This window comes from Strigops habroptila, chromosome 7 (genome assembly GCF_004027225.2).
Source record: "Strigops habroptila isolate Jane chromosome 7, bStrHab1.2.pri, whole genome shotgun sequence".
NCBI lineage: Eukaryota > Metazoa > Chordata > Aves > Psittaciformes > Psittacidae > Strigops > Strigops habroptila.
Genome location: NC_044283.2, coordinates 620,507 through 633,796, shown reverse-complemented (window position 1 = coordinate 633,796; position 13,290 = coordinate 620,507). Strand labels below are relative to the sequence as shown.

The 13,290-nt window shown below is 55.4% G+C and overlaps 1 protein-coding gene across 10 annotated transcripts in view; it reads right to left on the bottom strand.

Annotated features, from left to right (window-relative positions):
- Positions 1 to 13,290, bottom strand: part of DYSF (dysferlin) — an 88,547-nt gene that overhangs the window by 49,050 nt on the left and 26,207 nt on the right. For 9 of the 10 annotated variants that reach the window (XM_030492317.1, XM_030492322.1, XM_030492319.1 and 6 more), the window contains 8 exons: positions 12,618 to 12,760; positions 11,258 to 11,431; positions 9,299 to 9,392; positions 8,753 to 8,830; positions 4,485 to 4,666; positions 3,392 to 3,532; positions 2,297 to 2,326; positions 1,707 to 1,733 (listed from right to left, as the gene is read on the bottom strand). In XM_030492317.1, the coding sequence (XP_030348177.1) occupies positions 1,707 to 1,733; positions 2,297 to 2,326; positions 3,392 to 3,532; positions 4,485 to 4,666; positions 8,753 to 8,830; positions 9,299 to 9,392; positions 11,258 to 11,431; positions 12,618 to 12,760 (869 nt within the window). Of the gene's footprint in view, positions 1 to 861; positions 904 to 1,706; positions 1,734 to 2,296; positions 2,327 to 3,391; positions 3,533 to 4,484; positions 4,667 to 8,752; positions 8,831 to 9,298; positions 9,393 to 11,257; positions 11,432 to 12,617; positions 12,761 to 13,290 lie in introns of all 10 variants that reach the window. The other variant, XM_030492314.1, reaches the window with a different exon arrangement.

The following is a 13,290-nucleotide window of genomic DNA, read 5'->3' as shown; positions in this document are numbered from 1 at the left end:
CCTAACTGCAACATCTTCAGGTAGGACAAGCCACTTCTAAACCCTTCTCAATCCCTGCTACTCTCCTGGTTGCTTTGTCAACAACAGGACTCATTCCTCTGGGTCTGAGCTGAATGCACCAACATTAAATGTTTCACCAGATGGGACAGAAATGAGCAGTGAGACCTGGGATGAGGCAGGAGGAGGGAGGGTTCAGGGTGATTGGGGGGAACAAGCAATTCCCAGACACAGCTCTCAGCCCAGAGACAGCAGGTTGGATGGAGAAGCCATCCATGAGAAGACCTGTTGGGTCTGCTGGCAGCTGGAATGGTTTGGACAAGGACAAGTCAAAGGGAACGAGGGCAGAATGAGCGAGCTCTGGAGATCATCTAGTCCAACCCTGCCTTTGAAACAGGGTTGGAAGAGAGATGGGCAAAGTCAACACAGACCAGCTCAGTCAAAACAGGCTGGAAGCATCTCCCACTTTGAGTTCACAGTTGGGCCATGTTGTTTCAAGAGGGGCTCAAATCCCAGTGTTTGGAGGGGATGTAGCCCCAAAAGGCTACTTCTGCTTGCACCGAACAGAAAGGCAGGAGAAGGAAGTCTGGTGCCACCCTGTTCAGATGCATCATGGACCTGAATGATGTCTGTATGAACCAGATTCTCCACAAGGCTTCTTATTTACTGCTAAGGGCACGGAGACCTCAGGCTGGCATCACTCTCTGGGATGCAGCCTCTGTGGGTCAGTCTAGATGGGGTTCCTGCAGGGTAGGTGGGTTTGAGGGAGCTGGTCTCTCTGAGAGTCTCTGTTGGGACTTTGCTTGGCCCGTGGGCAAAGGCAGAGGAACAGAGGAGAGGGAAGTGTTTGGACATGGAAGGTACCCATTGGAGGAGCCCCTCGGAGAACAAGGCAGGGGTGCAGAGCTGTGGAGGGCCCCGTCCAGAATTGGCAGTGACAAGCAATGGAGGAGAAAGAGCAGAGAGATGGTTATGATTAAACGAGCTCATCCACCTCAGCCCACATGGAGCGCAAACATGAGCCCTGCACGGTCAGGAAAGGCTCCTTGGGTGGAAGAAACCCATCTGGCAAAAACCTGGTTATCCCACCCAACCCTCCATGGAATTGTGGCCAAGCTCTTTGCATGCCCCACATCCACCCCAGCTCATCTCCCAGACCTTGGGGCTAACTGGATCCTAGGACCAAGCCAACACTCACATAGATGTGCCCCTAGTTCAGCTCCCTGCCTACCCTGACATGGCTTGGTTCAGCCCATGACCTGCTCTATGGGATGCACAAGGTCTGGATAGCAGCTTTGATAGGTTGCCCAAGCATTGCCTTAGGATCCTGATGGGAGTATTTCCTTCAGAGCAGCTGGAACAGTCCCACACATGCCCCAATTCATGGTGAATTCCCCATGGAAAGCTAAAAACATTTCAACTGGGATTTTGTTTGAGGTCCAGCCAAAGGTCAGCCCAGCATTTTGGCTCTTGCATGCTCGGTTTGGAGGGGTTGAACACCAGGAAACCTCATGCACACACATCCCACAAAGGTTAAGCATTCCTGGGTTAGGCATGGAGCCCATCTGCCCTGTGCTGCTGGTGATCATCCACGCTGCTAAACACTGATGCTTGTTGGCTTGACTCATGTGAAAAGCAGAGGCTGCCCCATGGAGACACAATTTCCACAAGCTCCAAGAAGAAGAGACAATGAAACTTTGTAGACTCACCTCATCCAGGGCAGAGGACAGCTCATTCTGTAGAGGAGAAGGAGAGTAAAGCATTAGAGCAGTTCTTATCCATACTCCATCCTAGGGCCTATAACTGTAGCTGATAACTGAACACTAAAATGCTTTCCAAGCTCCTGCACACCAAAGCCCTGAGGCTGGAGAAGAAACCAGTGCAGGTGACTTTAACAACTATTTACAACCCAGCATCAGTTCATGCCTTTGCTCAGAAACACACTGGAGCTGTTGGGAAGCACAGCCCTTGTGATGGGGATGCTGACATGATCACAGGGCAGGAGGACAACGGTGTGTTTGACACCTGAGGAGTTACGTCTAGGGTGGGATACATTTACCCTGTCGCATGGGTTAAAAGTGAGCTGCCCCCTCACTGCAGCTCTCTACCATCAGCTGAAGGAAACTGGCATCTCTACACAGGGATTCCTTCATCCTAAAATAAATCCCTAAGACAGAATGGGTGGATGAGGGCTGCAGACAGAGATGGAGCTGATGGAGCTGGGACCCAGCAGGGGCAGGGGAGGGGATGGTTTGAAGGGTGCAGGGCCTGGGAGCTGCAGATAGGAGAAAGGCATTACCTCAAAGCCAGGGATGTGGTGCACAGCCGGCTGTGGAGAGAAAACACATGATGGTAACTCAGCTTTATCTGCCAGAGAAACATCAGTTCTCCCATCCTGGTTTGGGTTGAAGGGACCTTAATGCTCCCCCAGCTCCAACCCCTGCCCCGGGCAGGGACACCTCCCACTAGAGCAGGTTGCTCCAAGCCCCTGTGTCCAACCTGGCCTTGAACACTGCCAGGGATGGGGCAGCCACAGCTTCTCTGGGCACCCTGTGCCAGCGCCTCAGCACCCTCCCAGGGAAGAGCTTCTGCCTCAGAGCTCATCTCAATCTCTCCTCTGGCAGGTTAAAGCCATTCCCCTTGGCCTGTCCCTCCATCCCTTGTCCAAAGCCCCTCTCCAGGGTTCCTGTAGGCAGAATGAAATGAAATCCACCCGGCTGCCTCCTGCCAGGATCAAATACAGCCTTTAGAGGCCCCCCCAAGGTCTTTCCCACCCAGTTCAGTAGCTTCTGAGGGGGTGAGGAGGAAGAAGAGGCTGCATGCAGATGATTCAGTGCCACATCCCAGCAGCAGACATCCCTGGTGCCCACCCAACCCCTCACTGGTGCATCAAGGCTTCAATCCACCCCTAGCAGATGCAGCAGCACCATGCACAACATCCCTCCAGCAGCAGAGCTGGGACCTACATCAGAGAGACCAAGGAGGGAGCTGTGGGACCCTCATTCCCAATTAGCACCTCCCTGAGAGGGAGGAACGGGACACTGATTTTAGCATTCCAATGTTCCCTTTTTCCCTGGCACAGGAGCACATGGGGGCTGCAGCCAGGCACTGACCAGCAGAAAACCAGAGATGAAAGAGGAAAAGGGATGGTGTACGCAGGGGACAGGGAGGGTGGGGAAGCACATGAGAGCACATAGGGCATGATGAGGAGTCTCTCCTACCCAGGCTGGCTCCAAAGAGCATCACCCTTCATGTCTCCTTACATGGATGGCCAGCACTGGGTGCTGCAGGAGCAACCACCCACTTTGGGTCCCAAACCCCCTCCAGATACCAACTGTGAGCAAAGGGCAGCCACAGGCACCGAGTGGTGCAAAGGTGGCAGGTGGAAGCTCACCTTCTCCCTCTGAATCAGCTCGAAGGCAGCCAGCAGCTCCCCGACGTTCCTGTTTGCCTTGAGGACGGGGTACCAGGAGAGGCGCGGGGAGCGCGACACGCTGGGCTGGCAAATGCAGCTCCCCATGAACTCATCTGCTCCCTGGAAGGAAACACAGGAACAGGAGATTGCTCAGAGTCATGGCTTGGGTTGGAAGGGAGCTTAAAGCTCACCCAGTCCCAACCCCTGCCCCGGGCAGGGACACCTTCCACTAGAGCAGGTTGCTCCAAGCCCCTGTGTCCAACCTGGCCTTGAACACTGCCAGGGATGGGGCAGCCACAGCTTCTCTGGGCACCCTGTGCCAGCGCCTCAGCACCCTCACAGGGAAGAGCTTCTGCCTCAGAGCTCATCTCAATCTCCCCTCTGGCAGGTTAAAGCCATTCCCCTTGGCCTGTCCCTCCATCCCTTGTCCAAAGCTCCTCTCCAGGTTTCCTGCAGCCCCTTTAGGCACTGGAGCTGCTCTAAGGTGTCCCCTTCAGGAGCCTTCTCTTCTCCAGGCTGCCCCAGCCCAGCTCTCTCAGCCTGGCTCCAGAGCAGAGCTGCTCCAGCCCTCGCAGCAGCTCCATGGACTTGCTGGACTCTTGCAGCATCTCTGCTGGACTTGCTGCAGCAGCTCCACATCCCTCTTGTCTTGGGGACACCAGAACTGCACAAACTACCCAGGTGGGGTTATCTTATCACCCCCCAAACGCCATCACTACAAGGCACTTTGGATACCTTTGGGCAGCTGAGCACACAGCAGTGTCTGATCCCCTACTTGCATGACTGCTTTAAATCTCATCCCAAGCTTTTCCCATAAGAAAATAGGGCTAATTTGGCCACTCTGCAGAACACAATGTAGATGCAGCTTTGGTGACTAAAGCAGGGCCACCAAGGACATCACCAACAGAGCTGTTTGCTGAACTATTGTCTCCTAAGAGTCCAGCTCAGAATCTGAGCCACCCAGAGATATTACAGAGTTGCATTCCAGAGGGCAGGAATGGTGCCATGCGTTTGTCCCATCCACCCCAGCAAGCTCACACCATGAAGGTCCAGCTCATGCCAACACACTTACATAGGTGTCTTGGTCATATAGTTCCACCACGATGTTGGGAGGGGACTCAACCACATTCTGGGGGTCTCCAAAGATCTCTATCTCATAGAAGATGAGTGTCTGGTCCCAGGTGGGGTTCAAGGTGTTCTTCATAACCACTGTCTTCTGGCTTTGGTGGAGGAAGGAGACAATGGCGTAAGGATCTGCAAGGGATGTTGGACAAGAGGCAAAGGGTGAATTGGAGCCACCAGTCTAGGGAAGAGAAAGCATTTCATGGTCCTTCAAGGGCTGTGAACAGGCTGAAGGAGCCGGGGGTCTTTTAGAGACAGCAATGACATTCCCATCATGTCCCAGGCAACTCCAGCTGAGAAGAGGATGAGGCCAAGCTCTCCAACACTCCTATACACCAGTTATTCCGAGCTCAGGTACTTCCCAAGCTGGATGTGATGCCTGTATGTTCAGCAACCCTCCACGGGTTGTCTTCTGTCCATAGACAAGAAGGTGGGTTCTCCTGCCTGAACCCACCACATCCTCTGGTGAGGTCTCGGAAGCGTGTGAAGAACCAGCTCCTCATGGAGCTCTGCAGTACCCAGCTCCTTCCATCTCCCCATGAGCCCCCCAGTTGCATTAGGAGAGGAGGAGCAGTCCCCCCCTGCCAACTGACACTCACACTTGGGGTTCTGCGGGTTCCATCAAGCCAACCCTAGAACAGCTCTTTGTCAAGCTGAAGAGTCTCATCCTATGGAATTACTCCTCATATAGAGTCAAGGGCTGGGTGAGATGTTTGAACCATGCCATGGGATCACGTTATAAGGCCCCATGGAGACTGGACACCCTTCGTAACCTGGCAGCACCTATTGATCCTTGTCAGGGATGAGACCTCCACAACTGCCACATCCCACCCGACTGGTCCAGGTGAACCCCTGAGCTCCGGTTGCCTGCAAAGCCCAATCTCCATGGCTGGAGGCATCAAGGGCCATTATGGAAGGACACAGGCTACCTCCTGTACATGGCACCCAGAAAGACGTGCCACCATAAGACACAGGTACACCAGACAGTGTTTGGGGTACCACCTGCCTCACCCCAAATCCAGTTCCAAGAGTTCAAGGCCAGGTTGGACACAGGGGCTTGGAGCAACCTGCTCTAGTGGAAGGTGTCCCTGCCCGTGGCAGGGGATTGGATCTGGAGGAGCTTTAAGGTCCCTTCAACAAACCAGTCTGGGATTCTGTGACTCTTAGTGCTCAGTGCTGCTGCCAGAAGGTTCCCCCACCCCACAGAACAGCGTGTGCACCCCACCACCAGCACTGCCATGAGACTGGGAGCAAAAGGTGTTGGCCCTTGCCCACCCTGGGGCTTGAGGAACATCCCCCAAACACCCGAACATGGGGTTGGCTGAGTAGGGACACATCGCATCCCCATCCCTCTCCTCTCCCAGGGATAGGGAGATCCTTGGGGATGTATTTCCTCTCTGGGTATCTGGCCCTGCAGCAGACGTGTTTCATGAGGCTGACACTTGAGGTGGTGGCTGCAGGGAGCACTATTCACACTGGGAAGAACCTTTCCCACTGACGCGCGTTTTTCCAGGCAGAGCAAAGCAAAATGCATTACAATAAACAAGAAAAACAGGGATTTGGATGTGGAATTTTTGCCTTCCCCCCCGCCCTCCTTCTTCTTTTAAAGGAGGCCTCTATAAAGCCCCTTTGTTCAGACCCTGCTGTGCACAGAAGGTTTGTTTGTAGAACCGTGCAGAGCCCCCTTAATGAACTCCTTTATGCTTTGTTAAGGCACCGGAGATCACAATTCCACATTGTGGCACGGTGTTACTCATGTTGTCCTTGGCTGGCTTATTCCAAGGGAAGGGACTCCCCTCCCTGCTCCACTGATCGGAGCCATGAGATCACCCCAGTCCCACTGCACCCAACAACCAGCCCTTTGTGGAGGTGCAGAGGGGATGGGGCCCCGACGGGCGCAGACACTGGGGGAGTGTTGGGGTGCTCTGCACCTCCCCAGGGCATTTCTGCCCACCCCAAGGCCCTCTCCTTCCATGGGGAAGCAGGAGCTCCTTGGGACTGTGGTGCTGGTGCCCAGCAGGGTGATGCCCAACTGTGCCCATGTTCCTCACTGCAGGTCCCCATGCTGTACCTCTTTTGGGGGGCTGCCCCTGTATCCCATCTGAGATCCATCACTAGTGCCCAGGCCCAATGCAAATCCCCATGCAGGTGGGCAGTGACAGCCTTGGAGGGATGCGGGATGCATCCTGCTCATGGGCATCATCACTGCAGAGGGGTGTGGATGCTCCATGGATACCTGCCCACATCCCACCACACAGCAAGGCCAGGTTGGACAGAGCCTGGGGTGACATGGTCTAGGGTGACGTGCCCCTGCCCATGGCAGAGGGTTGGAACTGGATGATATTAAGGTCCTTTCCAACCCAAACTATTCTATGCTTCTGTGATGGGGTCTTTTTGCACTGCCCCAGCTCCAGCACCAGCTCAGACAACAACGTCCCCACTGTCCTGCTTTCCCACCTCAAAATGACATTGCAGAGCATTGATGAGGACCACATAACTGGGATGGGGAAGGGGATGCGGGACCCTCCAGCTGCCCTGCTCAGCTCGAAGACAAAAGGACCATTCCTGGCACATCCACAGCCACGCTTCAGCCTCTGCTGAAACAGAGTGATCCTAAACCCAACCCTCCTACACCCAAACACCTTCCAGCACCAACAGAGCTGCCCAACAGATAAAACCATCTATCTTACTCTGACTTCATTTCCTAAGCCAGAAAACATGAGCACAGCACGTCCCGACCACACCAGCTCAGGGATTGCAGTTCCAGAAGTGCCTGAAGCTGTGCTGGGGACGTGCTGGGCAGCAGCACACGGAAAGCTTCTCACTTATGGAACACCCAGGACACCCTTTTCTCCACCTGGGATCATGCTTTTAGCCATGAAGGGGCATTTCTTGCAGCTCAGTCTGAAGGATGCCTGGTTTTCCATCAAGGAAACCCCCCAGCCCCATTGCAGCATTCCCAGGATGGAAAGCAGAGGAGCAGCAGCTCTATTTAATGTTCAGTCATGCAAACAAGCACAAACTGGTTTATGGATCAGCCACTGTTGGGTATTTTCCTTCCCAACTGTATTTTCAATCAGTACTTCCATTCCTAACAAAAAGGGTTTCCCTTCTTCACCTTCCCCAAACCACAGGACAAATCCCATCTGCAAACCCCACACGCAGGAGGCTGCTGCCCCCATTCCCTACAAGGATTCAAGTAGCTGGATGCTGAGGGCACATAAAGCCACAAACATCATGAAATGCTGGAGAAGATGGTACCTGTGTGCTCTGAGGTCCTAATCCCACCTTTGAACCTTGAGCACATCTCAGGGAGGTTTCTCCCTGTGCTCCATCATCTTGGCACCAGCCCAGAGCCCTCCCTGTGATCCTGCTGCACAGGGGAGTGGTTTGGGGCAATGTGCCACTATAAACATCCCTGCCCTCTGCTCTGGTCTATTTGTCCTGCCCTGGACCTGTCTGTACCCAACCGTGCCACCCAGTATCACCTCCTGCCACCCAGAGTCACCTCCTGCCACCCAGAGTCACCTTGGGTCAGGGAGAAGGAGGTATGAGCAAAGCAAAATGCTCTGCCTCAGGGCTGACCTGGGTAACTGGTGGGTTCTGTTGGCTTCTCACATAAGAGTTCTTGAAACTGATGTGTTTTGGCTGATGGGAATTCCAGCTCCCAGGCTGGTGGCCTTGGGAAAGCCTCGTTCCAACATCTTCTGTTGCTTGGCTGCTGAACATCCCTCATCATTACGCATCAATACATCATAGAATCAGAGTGGTTTCGGCTGAAGGGACCTTAAAGCTCCTCCAGTTCCAACCCCTGCCCCGGGCAGGGACACCTTCCACTAGAGCAGGTTGCTCCAAGCCCCTGTGTCCAACCTGGCCTTGAACACTGCCAGGGATGGGGCAGCCACAGCTTCTCTGGGCACCCTGTGCCAGCGCCTCAGCACCCTCACAGGGAAGAGCTTCTGCCTCAGAGCTCATCTCAATCTCCCCTCTGGCAGGTTAAAGCCATTCCCCTTGGCCTGTCCCTACAGGCCCTTGCCCAAAGTCCCTCTCCAGGTTTCCTGGAGCCCCTTTAGGCCCTGGAGCTGCTCTAAGGTCTCTGCAGAGCCTCCTCCAGGCTGAAATACCCCCAGATTTGCTTTACAGAGCCCGCCACCCTCCAGCATTCGTTACCACACTCATTACAAGCACTGTCAAGTGGAAACGAGCATCTGGGCTTACCTGAGAAGCTGTCCTTGTCCATGGCGATCAGGTCCCGTGCTTGGTACATGTAGCAGCGGAGATGGTACCTGTTCCCACCTGCACAGAGAAGGAGAAACACTCAGAGATGAGTCCAAGGAGCAGTGCAGGGCATTGGGGGAATAGAATCATAGAATGGTTTGGGTTGGAAGGGACCTTAAAGCTCCTCCAGCTCCAACCCCTGCCCCGGACAGGGACACCTTCCACTAGAGCAGGTTGCTCCAAGCCCCTGTGTCCAACCTGGCCTTGAACACTGCCAGGGATGGAGCATTCAGCACTGGGGTTTAACCAGCCCCAGGCTTGTGTCTGAGCTTGGCTTCATCCTCCCTATGGCTTCCCAAGAGAGCATCAAGCCCTGAACATGTTGATGTTCCCACCAGGACAAGCCGTGCCCTTTCCTTTCCCACCCTCCCTTTCCATCCACCTGCTCTCAAGATGGGTGAGAGGAAGAGGATGGGGACACTCAGCTCTGGGGACCTCACTGCAGGGGAATTTTCCCCTCCCTCCCTCCAGCCCTTGGGGCCTTACAGTCAAATATGCAGGAAATGGTGGGTCTGTTGACACCGAAACTGAGGGTGGAGATGGATTTGCCATCATCACTCTTGTCATCTGTCACTCCCCCCTGCAAGAGGAAACAAGGAAGGTCAATTGTGCCAGGCCCACCATGGGATGGGGTCCTCCAGGGTATCATCCAAATGGGTGTCCAAGAGGATGTGGGGCTCCCAGTGCCTCCTGGAAGCCCATGGAGGCTTCCCCTCAGGCTCTTCTGCCCCAGGAAAGCAGAGAGGAGCCAGAGGGCAACAGAAGCAGCCCAAGGACCACATCCCAGCATCACACCAGTGTGGAAGAGTCTCTCCATAAAGTTCAACATTCTTCATCTTTGAATATTTTCCTATTATCACAGAGTCAACCAGGTTGGAAAAGACCTTCAAGATCAAGTCCAACCATTGCCCAGCACTGCCAAGGCCACCACAAAACCATGTCATTAAAGGCCTCATCTACACGGGGTGTGAACACAGTACTGCTCCGGGCAGCCTGTTCCAATGCCTGAGCACCCTTTCCTTCCCATGCCTTGGGGTCATACAGGAGCATCAGGGACATTCGGGGCAGTGTGTGCTGGGGAAGGGGGAGAGAAAAGCAAGGCATGGAAAGGCAAAACCAGGCACGGAAGGGTGGAAGGGGCAGCCCCTGGAAGCCTGCGGGGGGCAGGTTGGGGTTCAGCAGCTCATCAGTGACACCAGGGGATGCTTAAAGCAACCAGGACCCCCTGACACCATGTCAGCATCACCAGGAGCAAAGCACGGTGCCACATTGTTTTAATGGGGCTTTTTCTCCTCTTCCCTTTTGCTTCAGCCTCTGCTTCACACACATGGAAGGGATTTTCCTCCCCTGGGTCTCCCCACACCCCCTGGTACCCCCAGCACATGGGTCCAGCGGCAGCCAACTCACAAACCCATTTGGTAGGTGAAACAAAGGCACATCTGAGTCCCTTGGAAAAGTGTGTGACCAAGCAGAGACCCAAGAGAGCCCCATCAGACACCCCCCATCCACCTCCAGAGCCGGGGAAGGACATGGGGGGACCCAGCACAGCCCCACGGATGTGTGAACACACACGTGCATGGACACACACCCCATGTTATAGCTAAATCCTCCCTGATTTTCCCTGCTGAGATGCAAAGGGAGGAAGCATCTGGCTGAAGATCCCATCAATGGGCCCCAGGGGGAAAGGGGAGAAGATGGGGTCCCACTGGCAGCCCGGGGAGGGGGGGCAGCTGCTGGGACCCCCATCTCTGGGGCCAGCACGAGCTCAGAGCTGATGCTTGTGAACACCATGGAGCTGCTCGTGTCCCAGAGGAGCTGCTGGGTTCAAACACTGGACAGAGTTGAAGGACAGAGCAGAGGAGGAGGAAAATAAGCCAAATCGGGGGGGGGAGAACAAGAAATCCCATAATAGGGGCTTTGTGCTGCTGTGGTTGGTTCTCATTTAGTTATTGGAAAAGCCAAAGGATTATGAAATCCAGGGAATTAAGAAAGCCAGAATATTGGCTAAGCAAACAGCAGTGCAGGCAGCAGATAGCGATGGGCAGACAATGGGCTTTGGGGTCCCTCGGACCATCCCATCAGGATGCCCATGGGACCATCTCATCGGGGCTTCTTGGGAACCATCTCATCAGGTGTCCTTGGGGAACATCCCCATCAGGATATCCATGGGGAGCATCCCATCCAAGATCCCTGGGGACCATCCCATCAGGGGTCCTTGAGGATCATCCCATCAGCATGTCCCTGGGGACCATCCCATCCGAGTATCCCTAGGGACCATCATATTGGGAGTCCCTGGGACCATCCCACACAAGCTCCCTGGGGACCATCTCATCCAGGGTCCCTGGGGACCATCCCATCCGGGTGTCCCTGGGACCATCCCATTGGGGTGTCCCTGGGGACCATCCCATCCTATCCCCAGGAACTGGGGGGAAGGTGGGTACATACCAGGGCTCCCTCCAGGGCAAAGACAGCAGCAGCCCCGGTGCGCTCCAGGGGCTCCATCCTGCGCCTCCAGCGGCGGCGGCGGAAGGTGTCGGTGCGGCACTGCTTGAGGTGGAAGCGCCAGCCAAAGAGCGAGGCGTATTCCCAGCCCTCGCCCTCCAGCTCCTCCTGCTTGTGCTGCCAGGAACAAGGTGGGAAGCAGCAGGGATGAGTCCCAGCACCCCACACACGGTGACAGTGGTGGGACCCCAGCACAGCCAAAAGGAAAAGCTACTTGTGAATGGGGCTCTTCAGGGGTAAGTTTGAGCCCATTCAAACCTAGTCCAGCCTCTTCAAGTTGTTGCCTGCTATGGTTGTCCCACCCTATGTCCACCATCTCCATCTTAGAATTATAGAATCATTCAGTTGGAAGAGAATAATTTAGGTTGGAAAAGATCCTTAATATAGAATCATGGAATCCCAGACTGGTTTGTGTTGGAAGGGACCTTAAAGCTCATCCAGCTCCAGCCCCTGCCCCGGGCAGGGACACCTTCCACTAGAGCAGGTTGCTCCAAGCCCCTGTGTCCAACCTGGCCTTGAACACTGCCAGGGATGGGGCAGCCACAGCTTCTCTGGGCACCCTGTGCCAGCGCCTCAGCACCCTCACAGGGAAGAGCTTCTGCCTCAGAGCTCATCTCAGTCTCCCCTCTGGCAGGTTAAAGCCATTCCCCTTGGCCTGTCCCTCCATCCCTTGTCCAAAGCCCCTCTCCAGGTTTCCTGGAGCCCCTTTAGGCACTGGAGCTGCTCTAAGGTCTCCCCAGAGCGTTCTAGTCTGATCTTTCCTATGTCTGATCTCCCCCCAGGGCCACCATGGCTCTGCCACCATGGGACATCAGTCACAAACCCATGGAGGCTTTATCTCCTCAGAGCTGTGTCACCTCCCTGGCACTTGCATCCCTTGGGAAACAGGCTGGCAGCGGCTCCCTGTGCTTCCCAGCCACTATTCTCTGGAAAACTGCTGGAAAGGGAACCAGTGTCCCGGGGAACTGGCTGGGAGGGGGGGAAGAGCCCAGCGCTGCGGTGGCATTTGCAGTCCGATTGCACCACCTAGAGGGAAGCGGGGCCAGGACCAGGGACAGACTGGGAACCTCTGTGAGCTCCTGCACTAGCAGAGGTCCCCATCCCACCCCACAGCCCAGCCAAGCCCCCCTGGAGCAGTCTCCACCTCTGGGAGGTGTTGACCCCCATAGTGGAAACCAGAGGTTGCTGCCTGCTCCAGCACGAAGACGGAGGCCACCAGCAGCACAGCAAGTCCCTGCAGAGGGCCAAGTACCTCCACATGGAGAGGCATGGCCCTGACCCGCTCCCATGGCCCCCATCCTACCTTCCTCATGGTCTCCATCTGCGCCAGGTCCCGCCGGCGCAGCCGCACCCAGCGCCGGCGCCGGTTGGTGTGGTACATCTTCTCTGCCGGCACCCAGGCCTTGGGCTTGCGGTCCGGAGGGATGGTGATGCCGTATTCCCAGCCTTGGGGAGAGGGAAGCACCTGGTGAAGGCGGGAGAAGAGCCCCAGAACCTTCCTCCCATCGGGAACCTTCATCACGAATAGGATCATGGAATGGGTTGGGTTGGAAGGACTTTAAAGCTCATCAGTTCCAGCTCCCTGCCACAGGCAGGAACATCTGGACATATCCCAATTGGAACAGCTTCAATAGCAAAGGTTTGTCCAGACGCAACTCATTTTCCCAGTTTGATAATGACCTGCTCATGCTGCTGCCCAATGGAGGTGTCCCTCTGGAGATGCCGAGCTGATGGATTCATGGTGTCCCACCAGCCCTTGGCTCAAAGCCACAGCCTGGGGACTCTCCTCCCTGTCCCTCCTTCCTCAGACAGCCCCAACCCTTGTGTCCATGCTTGGATGCTCTCTGGCCTGATGCTTTCCATTCCCCTTTCACCTGAAGCCAGGTGAGATGCCTGGTGCTGCCCACCCCATAGCCCCAAAATCAGCCAGAGCAAGGGGGAGAAAGTACCCCCAGGGCTTGACCCCCTTCTCCTGA